The sequence below is a fragment of the Agrilus planipennis genome, unplaced genomic scaffold (assembly GCF_000699045.2).
Source record: "Agrilus planipennis isolate EAB-ADULT unplaced genomic scaffold, Apla_2.0 scaffold27, whole genome shotgun sequence".
In the NCBI taxonomy this organism is placed as follows: Eukaryota; Metazoa; Arthropoda; class Insecta; order Coleoptera; family Buprestidae; genus Agrilus; species Agrilus planipennis.
The window spans coordinates 1,605,546-1,618,139 of record NW_020439094.1 but is presented as its reverse complement, the minus strand read 5'-3'; the positions used below and the strand labels follow the sequence as shown (position 1 = coordinate 1,618,139).

The 12,594-nt window shown below is 32.3% G+C and overlaps 1 protein-coding gene across 1 annotated transcript; it reads left to right on the top strand.

Moving 5' to 3' along the window:
* The first annotated feature begins 4,336 nt into the window (after positions 1–4,336).
* LOC112905306 (mediator of RNA polymerase II transcription subunit 29-like) lies at positions 4,337–6,056 on the top strand. Its single transcript, XM_025977446.1, has 4 exons — positions 4,337–4,801; positions 4,857–4,918; positions 4,982–5,066; positions 5,684–6,056. The coding sequence occupies exons 1-4, from the start codon at positions 4,670–4,672 to the stop codon at positions 5,894–5,896; spliced, it is 492 nt and encodes a 163-aa protein (XP_025833231.1). The 5' UTR covers positions 4,337–4,669; the 3' UTR covers positions 5,897–6,056.
* The last annotated feature ends 6,538 nt before the right edge of the window (positions 6,057–12,594 follow it).

Sequence of the window (12,594 nt, the reverse complement as noted above, 5' to 3'; positions counted from 1 at the left end):
AAACGCAAGAGGTCATGGAGCAAAAAAGATGAACCGGCTCAAACCATTTCCAAAGCCGATATTCACCAAAAAAAGGTGATGCTGTCTGTTTGGTGGGATTTTAAAGGAATCGTTTTTTTGAACATTTACCAGATAACACAACGATTAATTCGGAAGTCTACTGTCATCAGCTGGACAAATGAATGATGCACTTCAACAGAAAAGGTCAGTGTGTGTCAGTGTTTCACCAAGACAACGCGAGACGTCACACAAGTTTGGTCACTCGTCAAAAGCTTTTACAGCTTGAATGGGATACAATGCTACACCCACCATATTCTCCAGACCATCGGATCAAAAACCTCCTCGATCAGTTTTTTGCCAGCAAAAACCAAAAATTTTATGAGCGTGGAATTATGCTACTACCAGAAAGATGGCAAAAGGTGTTGGACCAGAACGGTCAATATATAATTTAATAAATTATTTGTTTATTATACGAAAACTATCTTTCATTTCCACAACAAAAAACGAAATGACTTTCCGAACAACCCTATATATAGTGATACAAAATGTACAGATGCATGACCTAACTATGCCTTCATGGTAGACTGAAAATTTTACTCATGTTCCATTAATAATAACAACGTTGGGTATCTGCCAGCGAAAACTGAACATACTGTAGATTCACGGATACTCTTGGGAACTGTATAATAAAACTGAAGAAAACATTTTTACGATACAATTTTGTCACAAACTAATAACAAGACCGCTATAGAAGATGGAGTGTCATGTGAGACACCCTGTATATTATTAGGTATAGTATAGCATTTGCCGCTTTACCTGTTGATTTCTGTATTTGTTTAGAGGGTAATATTACGAACTGATGTATACAGGGTGCCTCACCGTGACCACCTATTACAATATTTAAGAAACTACTTCGATTTTAATTTTGAAAAATTGGTCAATACCGTTATTGGGTATGCTCTCCTCAGTTAAAATAACGTCACCTATGTAAAACTTCCGATTTTACCTGAAGTTAACATCAATTTCGTTATTTTAAACAGAACATCTTATATATCATAACGATTTTGAATTTTACTTATGATTTTTCGAGATATTTTTTTTTTTTTTTTAATAAAGTAGCACAGAGCAGTAGATAGCAAAAAAGCATGCTTACTTTACAGTAAAAAAGCTACAATATTCTCAGGAAAGATAGCTTTACCCTCAAACTTCCCTTCCATACTTTCAAAATGAGTTAATTACATACACTGTGTCAAATATTTAATGGCGGATTTGGTTAAGTTCAAACAATCGTAAGTTCAGTTTTTCAAATGGAACACCCTGTATGTATTTCATAGTCTTATGCAGAATTTTATTCTCTTTCGAATGGTACTATGTTTCCCTATACCTCTCTTCTTAAGTTTCCAAGTTACTTAATGTTCTTTGTGAAAGCAACTAAAATTGCTTCATTTTGAGCAGAACTTGAAAACAAATATTACAAGTTAATTAGTGTCAGTCAAATAGTCATACAGACAGTCTAGTAATGATATATTTTGATTCTCAATGTCTATTATTGAATATTATTTTTATTAAGAATAAAAAATGAAAATACGTGTTCAAATTACGAAGAATTTTAAGAAATTAGTTGTAATACGGTGAACTACAGATACACGGAAAAAATGAAAAAAGGAAAATTTATCTAAATATTAAAGCGATATTCACAATTTATCCTACTAGCCCCGGTTGCTTCGTAAGCGAAAATAATAAAAATTACAATTTGGACTCGAATTTGTAAAAATAAAATCCCAGTAGAAATAAATTTACTAAGTAATTTAGTTGATATTACAAACTAAATTGTAATAATTAAGAAACTTGAAATAATTTTTAAAAAACATGCCAAAATTGAGATTACTACAAGTTACCTAATAAATTCTACAATTCCTATGGAAAATTCAGTCATTTACAATGGAATATAGTAATTTTTGCGTTGTCATAAAAATTTGGTTTTCTCCGTGTACCAATTGTAAAAAAAAACAACTAAACAAAAAATTAAATAATTAACGATATTAGCTCATAATAATTAATGTATTAGTTTAATGGTTAGAGCTGTTACACATGAGTTTCCCGGAAGGGTAAACAATTGCTTACAGGGTGATGGGGGGCAAATCGAACGATTAAAGTAATACATTTAATTATTATCAGCTGAGATCGTTAATTATTCATTTTATTTATGGTTTATTTGCTTTTTTTACTATTGTTATCTGTATTTAGTCTACCGTATCTGTTCACCTTGTTTTCTTAAATTTTTTTTCAATTTGAATAGGTATTTTCATTTTCCATTCTTTATTAGAATAATATTTAATAATTAACAATGAGAATCAAAATATTTAATTACTGAACTGTCAGTATGGGTATATGAGTAGCAACAATTAACTTGTATTATTCGTTTTCATGTCTGCTAATAATTTCACAGCATTTCGTAAAAAAATAAACTATTTTAGTTTTTACAAAAAAAAAACGGTAAGTAATTTGAAAACAAGAGATGGATTTATAGAACCATAGTCCCATTCGAAAGTCAATTCTGTACAAGGCTATAGAAATAGCATACAAGGTGTTCTATTTGAAAAAATGGACTTACGATTGTTTAAGATTAACCAAATCCGTCATTAAATATCCAACACTCTGCATGGAATTAACCCACTTTCAAATTATGGAAGGGAAGCTTGAGGGTTCAGTTACCTTTGCTGAAAATATTGTTAATCCAGCTTTCTTCCTGTAAAATAGGTACCTATGCTTTTTGGCTACCTATTGCTCTGTACTACTATTTTAAAAAAAAAATTGATATCTCTAAAACGGTAAATTTTTGAAGTAGGAAAGCATTATAAAAGTCTACCTAAAATCATAAATTGAATTTAAAACCATCACAATATACAGGGTGTTCCATTTAAAATAATGAAGTTGATGTCAACTTCTGGTCAAAGCGGAGGTGCTACATAGATGTTGTTATTTTAATTATTGAGGAGAGGATACCCAATTATGCTATTGTCCAAATTTTGTCTGCAAAAGTGCAAATCGAAGTAGTTTTTAATATTCTAATAGGTAGTCTCCCTGTATAAAATGCACACGTGTAGTAGCTATTTGTCAGTCACTCAGTTATAAAAGAGATATGAGCAATTGTTTACATTACCTTTACTTTTATTTGCTATTAATTATTAACATCATTTTTGAAATGGTTGCGTTCTTAATATTTTCTTTTCAACTGTAATACCTACGTAACATTAATGTAATTTTTGAATATTTTTCATTCAGGAATATTAATTGGTTTATGCAACATTTCTTTATCGCTTCTTTTTAATTTAATCCTTTATATACTTACTCATTGAATACGTGCTTCCATCTTTTTCCTTTTTCAAAAACACTGAATATCAGTTTGGCACAATTTTTAATAATTCTCATTCACAACTACACAGACTTGTACAATTAATGTCATTTGCCGGCATTGTTAACTCTATTGTTATTTAATATCTACCTGGTTATTTAGGATGAATAAGCTTACACTACTTTTCGCGCTACAACTATCCTGGGAATTTTTATTTTATACGTCATTCCTTATGGATAGACAACCGTTTTGCCTCGCTTGAAAGAAGGGGTCATTTACATTAATTTATTTACCAAAACCAATTTTGCTTATGCAACCTTTCATTCAATGTTCATTTTTCTTCCTGACGGTGCTATCAGCGCCATCTACTCATCTTAGGAATCATCAAATGCGTCCTAAAATGAAATATCTATTATAAACTTGTAATATATTGGTAAGTTCTATAGATTTGGCCCCCGATATAATTTATCTTCTGATTTAAACTTTACCAGTAAATTGTACAATGTTTGCGGGTTCTAAATATGTTGGTATCATAATTGTGCTTTCATTAGTTCTGTTAAAAAGTGAGAGAATTGTTTCGCGTGCCGGTGAAAATTAAGTCAATTTATTGAAAAACTACTGAAGATATAATAATTTAATTAATACCAGTTGATTGCGTGTCATTTGCGCTTGAAGACTGATCTAATATGGTAAGTGGAATTTATTTGTATATTATTTATGAATATTACTAATAATTACATACAATACTTACTTAATTTTTCATTGATATTAGTAATACGCGTGTACCATTGGTGAATCATAGATAATAATATGATCATAGTAATCAAATGCCATTTAAAAATTTAGTGTATATCTATGGTGCATGGTTAGTGTTGTTTATAATCATTACTAATAAATAATACGAAAATAAACTGGACTTGCAATAATAGTTCAGTCTTCAAGCACAAATGACACGCAATCTATTGGCGTCAATTAAATTATTACAACTTCAATAGTTTCTGAATAAATTGATATTCAATTTCCATCTGCACCCGAAACAATTTTCCTTTTTTTTAACAGAACTGATGGACGCACAATTATAATACTTACATATTCTGAACCCGCAAAAGACGTACAATTTATTGGTGACGTTTGAATTAGTGAATTATTTACATCGGGTGCCAGATTCACACGACTACATATTGGTTATATTTCTAATCTATGGTTGTATTTGTCTTGACTAAACTTATAAGTAAACTGTTTTATTCGAATTTGTTTGGTTTTTTTGGTGCAATACGTTGATTTCCAGTATTTAGGAGATATATTGTTAAAAGTATGAATGTTCCAGGAATGTCTCTACAATCTCAACAAGCTGCCCAACAACAACAGCAGCAACAGCCGCCTCAACCACTTGATAACATTTCTAAAATTAAATCATTAATTGGACCTTTAAGAGAGTCTCTTTCTGTAAATGCTATTAGCACTTTTAAATTATTGTTCTGTATATCTAATTTTTTTATAGAATACAATTAAATCAGCTGCTCAAACTCTTAATCAGAATAGCCAAATTGACATAGGCTCACTGTAAGTATTTTCATGGGTTTGTTGTAATTATCAAATCTTTCTAATGTCTTTTTCACTTTAAAGCAAAGGATTTGATAATCAAATACCTCGTTTTGACAAAAGTTTGGAAGAGTTTTATTCCATTTGTGATCAAATAGAATTGCATTTGGTAAGTTTGTTACTACACTGATTGGCAAAAAATTCAGTTACAATGAGATATTTCATGTAGATCTCCAGATCTACAAAGTTTGTATAATGAATGAGGGCTGATTTAGTTCCTCATTAATACTTTGAAGTATATAGTCTACTCTTAAGTAATGGAAATTGTTTTTTATTTATAAGATTAAAACCGAATATTCATGCGCTATGATGAAACAAGTTTATGAATAAAATTAAAAGAGTATACTGTTTCAACGAAATATTTCATAATCACAACAATTGTTTCAAATAAGTAGTCATTATCAAGAGTAAAGGCAATACTACTTATTTAGTATAAACAATAGCTGCATGATTATGAAGTATTCCCTTGAAACGGTCTACTCTTATTTTTATTTGCAATTATTTATAATTCATAATAAATGATTTTGTGTTAATTTACTTTTTTACCCCACTCTTTGGATCCCATATAACTAAATAAAAGTTTTTAACTCATGCTAGTACCATTATCATAATGAAGTAATGAATATTTAACTGCTTTTATCAAGCATTTTTGCGTTTTTCTTTTTTACCAGTCGATACAACTTGTAATCATGGCACACATATACTAATAAATATATTTTTTTATAGAAAACATCCATTAAATGCTTAAGTCAAGGCGATAGTGCGGGTAAATATTTACATTTACCAGTTGCTCCCACTCGTAGTGAAAATTTAGGAATTCCAGACAATACATTGACTTATCCACAGTATTTGTTAACTGTTAACTCGCAAATTTCATTTACAAAAGAGATTCATGACACCCTTGTAGCTGCTGCTCAGAATATTTCTCCGTCAGATTGACATTATTCACAACCGTATTGATATTTTGTTGTAACATTGTGTATTGATTTAATGTCGTAGTTAGAGCCCAAATGTGAATTTGAATCTATAATTTAGTTTTATTTAGATATTTAAGAAATTGTATTTAATTATAAACATGCAAAGTACTGCTTTTAATAAACATTTTATAAGAAATTTTGAGTTTCATGCTTCGTATAATATTTAACTGGGGGGTGGGGGCAGTTGTAATCCCTACAGACTAGGTAAAATTTTATTGTCAAGTCATCTGTTGCTCAATACTCTAACCATCTTTTTCCCTCCACTCCTAACCCACTGGTTGGCGATGCCTGTATTTTTAAATATTAATGTGATAATTGTTTTCATGGTCGTCATCTATTGAAGATGAATTGGTTTCCTTGTTAATAGACCATGGTTTGTAGAATTATATTCCCACGCTATTAAAAAGGTCCATCTTCACACCTTCATCGCCCTTAAAATGTCTACCTCAATTTAGGAAAAACATAGGGACAACAATCCTTCTGACCACGGTTTATTAATCTTGAAAATAATTCATCTTCAAGTATTACTATGATGTAAAAAGAAGGCCACAAAAATATTGAAATTAGATACAATAAATATTTTAATTATTGCATTTGTCGAGGAACATATTTAAATAGGAAGGGTGGGTATTATTCATCAGAATTTCCAAAAATACGTGGGATGTCCTTATAAGGTGAAATATAGGGTATTTCTAAAATACGTAACAAGCATTGGAGGGTATTAACTATTTCAAATTGGACGGTGAGTAAAGGGACCTATGAAAACCAGTAGGTGTTGTAATCCAAAGCCGGCCCTGGGCGTCAATTAACAACATACAAAGAAATTGCGATAAAAACTAAGCAACTACATCGACGGAGAATGTAAAAAATGGTGGTTGTGTTGTGTTGATTATGCAAATATCAACACCTCATTATTACTACACTACTATTAGCTCAGGATAGTAAAGTGTGAAGGTACTTGCCCAACCAGTCCTAGGACTGATGGCCTTATGATGATGATGACTACACATAATGTTTTGACGTCCATTTCGATAACAGGTAGTTAAATAATTTGTTTCTCACTGATAGTATGTTATGGTATTTAAAGTGTACACCTCGATATGGTATTAAGAACACAAAAGAAAAAAATTAACATTACGTAATCATTGATTGGTAATTAATGATAGAAGGCTTTACTTGTTGAAACTCCATAATCAATTAAAGGAAACGAAAGTAAGTTTCAAAAAATATATATTAATAAGTCACAACAATTGGTAGGTAGTACGCTAGCCAAATTTATAAAACCTCATCATCATCATGAGGTCGTCAGTCTTAAGACCGGTTGGACACGTACCTCCACTCTTTCCTATCCTGAGCTAATCTTCGCATTTCCCTAAAACTAGAACAACCCACATCCTTAACTATTTGCGAACAGTAATCTAATCTAGGTCTACCTCTTCCCCTCCTAACTCCTGGTTCTGCCTCTAATATGTCTCTGACTAGACCTTCATGCCTGAGAAGGTGTCCTACCAACCTATCTCGCCTATTTCTTATTAACTTCTCTGTTCTCCTATTCTTTCTAATGCCTCTTCATTTTCTAACCTTTTCTATCCACGTTATCCTCATCATTCGTCTATAACACCACATTTCGAACGCTTCTAACCTTTTGTTTTCCGCCACGCCCACTGTCCATGTTTCGCACCCGTACAACGCGGCGTTCTATACATACACCTATAACAAAATTTTTTGAATTTCTAAATTAATCGTTCGCGAGCGTAGAACTGACTTATTTTTATTAATGGCGACACGACCCTGCGCTATTCTCTGGTTTATATCCCTACTACTCCTTCCGACCTGACTTATCTGACTTCCTAGATGTCTAAAATCAGCAACTTCTAATTCTTCGTCTCCTAACTTTATATTTACGCTTTCCCTACTTTTTCTTCCCTTGCATATCAGTATTTTAGTTTTACTTTTATTTTTTTTCATATAGTACTGATCTGTCAGTACCGCTTCCATTTTATTTAAAGCTATCTCTAGGTCTTCCTTGCTAGATGCTAATACTGCTATATCATCTTCAAATCTAAGCATACTAATCTTTTGCCCCTGTATATCTATCCCTACTGTCTTTAATAATGTTGATCGCGTCTTCGATGTATAGATTAAAAAAGTAGCGGTGACAGTGTGGATCCCTGTCTGACTCCCTCCCTAATATTAACTTCTCTACCTTGCAGCCCCAGCTCTATAACTGCCTGTTGCTCTTTATACAAACTAAGTATCACTCTTCTATCTTTGTAACTCATCCCTAGATTTTTAAGTATATTTAACATCTTAACCCACTTAATATTCAAAAGCTTTTTCTAAATCTACAAATCCTATGTACGCACTCTTTCCTTTTTCTATAGTTTTCTCTATTGTTATACGTAAAGATAGAATGGCCTCCCGCGTTCCTCTTTTTCTTCTAAACCCAAATTGATCTTCGCCTAATAGTTCTTCCGTCCCCGGAAGAACCGCCCTTTTTTTCATCCTACCCTGTACAATTCTAGTTAAGATTTTTGACGCATGGAAAATTAAGCTAATTGTTCTAAATGTCTCGCACCTATCCGCGCCTCTCTTTTTAGGTATGGTTATCATCACGTTCCGTTTATAATCCTCTAGAACATTTCCTGTTTCGTAAATGTGACCAACTAGCTTAAAAAACCTAATAAAAATAAAATTGATAAAGGATAAAAATCAGGAATTTATTTATTGGAATGTGGGGACTGTAATCAAGTCTATGTTGGACAAACTGGGAGATCCTTCAATAAAAGGATTACAGAACGTAGCAGGAGTTACACTAATGGGAAAGCTGATTCTACATATGCAGAACATTTATTAAAGGAGATAGGCACATTTAATCATAATTTTCAATTTTTAAAAGAATTGCCAAAGAGATATAAATTGAACCTAGCCAAAAGTCTTTATATTAATAAATGCAATAAATTAAATATTGTACTAAACGATCAAACTGATGCAAATAGTTCTCCTTTATTAAGTTTAAATTTGCCTTCAAAAACTTAAATTTTTACCTTATCCCTTCCTTTCATTGTTTCCACCTCGTAAAATTTGCAAGCTCTTAGTATGTAATCTAATTTTGAAACAATTTTAATCAGAATATTTTCAATTAAGAAAGAAAGAAGACTCGTACGTCAATCCAACGTTTAGGAAACTGTTCGTCTAAAAACTCACGCATTGGTCAATGCAATAATACTATTCGGAACTGACCTACGACCCTTACACGCTGCCAATGACTTCGACTAACTACATACATTTTACAAGCCTACAATGTTAAAAGAACAGAGAATGACTGATGTAATGCTGCGTTCTAATGCTGTATTTCCCTGTGTGATCCTACCAGGGCCGGACTGGTTTTTGCATGTACTTTTAAATACGTTATTCTCGAAAACGGTGGACTTTCGAATATTTACTTAATTTTCTTATTTTATCTTTATCACTTCCTGCAAGCTTGTTACTTCTTTCAGAAACACCAAACACCCTGTATATTTCGAAAAAGTACAATATAGTGACAGTCGGGTGTTTACAGCATGTTTCTTGTTGCAAAGATTTGCCAATTTAATTATTTGTTTATTTACTTAATTAATAAACGCGATAAGCATCATTAAAGACAGAACAGGATATATTTATACAGGGGCAAAAGATTAGTATGCTTACATTTGCAGATGGTATAGCGGTATCAGCATCTAGTAAGGAGTTAGAGACAGTTTTAAATAAAATGGAAGCGGCATCAACTGAACAGTGTGGTTGAAAATAAATAAAAGTAAAAAAAAAATATGAGTATGCATGGGAAAAAAAGTCCCGCAGCGGTGATGCTACTATAAAAGAATGTCATTTAAATTTTAATGTAAAATATTTGAAGTTATTGACAAATCCAAATATATATCACAATTCATACTTTTTTTCATTAAAAAGCACCATACGCGTGTATGAATAATGTTATTGAGTTACTCTATTTACTCTACCTTACGCTTAAATTTTAAATTTCATAAACTTTCTTTATAAATATTCAAAGTTTATTAATTTACAAAAAGAACGTGATATATTTTGAGAATACTTATAAATGGATATAGCATTAAAAAAAAAATATTATAGAAAATTAACGAATTTTCAAGTATGTAACATATAGATTATTTAAAATTTTTGTACACGTAACGTAATTTTATGATACATTCTTTTAGGTACAGCTAGCGATATGGCCTTTTTGATCTCATTAGAACTTCAATGTCAAATTGATTCAATGCTGTTTTTTGAATTCTTAATAATGTAATGGTTTCGTTACACTTCTTATTATTATTGCTGTTTCTTTCTTTATTTGCTTTGATTGAATTACCTGGCGCTGTCGGTTATCCTGCATCCAGCCGGATTCTAAACAAAATGTCAAATCTAGCGGACACCCGTCCTATTTCTGATAATAACAACAAGTTAATAAAAACGGAAGTTTGAAATAGAAATTTTAGCACGAACCCTTTCACATGCTAAATGTAATTTTCCATTGTAACAAGAGAGAGACAACTTCCTTAGTTTCCTATAAAGGGTTTACCTTACAAAGGTAGTGCAGTTTGAACGCTTATTCATGCCCCTGTTTGCAAAGGAACAACTAGGGATCGTTTACTTTGTCAACTCCCCAAGTCTCGAGTATATCTTCTAAACAAATTTCTTAACACCTTGCGAAAACGGGGACGAATTTCCTTTAAAATTGACTGGTGTAAACAGCTGTAGATGAAGTAAGTGGAGTGAAACCCAATGAAAAGGAAGAAATTGTTTCTTTAAGAAAGTTATTGAATAATTGGTGTTATTAATGCCCGATTTTCTGATTGTTAATATCTACTGTTTGTATGAATCATAAAATAAATAAAGTTATAGGGATGACGGCAGTGGCGCAATGTGGGGTCCAGAGGGGGCCCCGCGCGTTGCAAATGTGGGGATTCGGTATTATTAGATAGAATCACGTCCGCCGTACAGTAATGTTAGATGTCCCAATTTCTTGGAATTTATACCAATTTTTAATAATTGGTACTATGTAGCAAGACATTACAGTTTTGGTTCGTAAAAATACCGAGATTATTGTATTGATAAAAAACTGTGAAAAGCAACTGTCTTATACTTAACTATAAAAACGGCATTTCTTTGCAGAAGGTGGAATGGTTCAACCCTAACGGTTCACTTGATGGAGGCGAAAGCTTTTCAAGCTCCCATAGCATACCTACGATTATAAAAGCTGAAATAGTAACAATCGTAAAAAAATACACCAAAAAACAGAAAGCGCAATTAGAAAGCGTAGGTATACTTACAATAAATTGGCAGATATATTTTTGCAGTTGTAATACACAAAATCAATCAATTTTCTAAAAAGTAGGGCAGCAGCGGTATATTTTCGATACTGTATTAATGTGCACAATTCGAAAATGTTGTATTACTTTAGTGAACAATTTTGGTGGAGGAGACAGGGTTTGATAAGTCTTTGTCTAATGCTTTTAGAACTTTATGTAATAGCTGTCTAATTTGATCGATTAGAATTTTCTACTTCATACAAAAGTAAAAACTAAATCTTAACTAGAATTGCACAGAGGAGGGTGGAAAAAAGGACGGAAGAACTATTAGGGGAAGATCAACATGGGTTTAGAGGAAACAGAGGAACACGGAAGGCCATTCTAGCTTTACGGATAACAATAGAGCAAACGATAGAAAAAAGAAACAGTGTACATAGGATTTGTAGATTTAGACAATTGTTTCGTCGCCTTGTAAGGGCTCGTTTTCGGCAATATCCTGCTGATACTTATCAGTAGGGCAGAATAAAGCGGCACCACCAAAACTAATTAGCAGTGCATTTAGTTTAAAGAAGAACGCATAGACGTTTGATTTGTGGACTTATATATTGAATTTACACCTACTGTACACCTTTACACTATATACATCGAATCTAAATCTTTCTTGTGACTCTTAATCTGTGTGAGTCTGTCTGTGTGAGTCTTGTTAATCTCAATTTGAATCTGTCTTTCGTGAGTCTGTCTTAGAACTTAAAAACTAAGACTTAAATAAACTTAACTTATGCAAATAAAGGGGGTGGAGTGTAGGAGTCCCTTCCTAAATATTATGGATGACAAGCTTCATTGGTCATTACCACTGGGGGTGGTTCTGGTAGAGACAATAGTCCCAGATTTCACCATCTGACCCAGTTTCGAGTGAAAGTTTACATTTATGGGGCAATAAAATGAATCGCTTTGAGTCCTCGATGGACCTGCACATTACAAGACATGAATTTATGACAGCCTTCTTGCTGTCAACCCTGACCAATTTGTGTACCCTTTTAACTTCATGATTTATAACAGTGCCATCCATAACACTATTTTACGTATAGGCACAAAAGAAACCCTTCTCGAAATCGAAACAAAAGATTTTGATTCTTAAAGAAACTATTATTTCAAAAAAGCAGACGTTAAAAAGAAACTGAATTTTGAGTGAAACGAATTGATGAATAGGACTCGAACAACAATGTTAAAAGTGACAAGATGCTAAATATACTTAAAAATGTAGGGATGAGCTACAGAGATACATGAGTGATACTTAGTTTGTATAAAAAGCAACAGGCAGCTATAGAGCTGGAGCTGCAACGTAGAGAAGTAT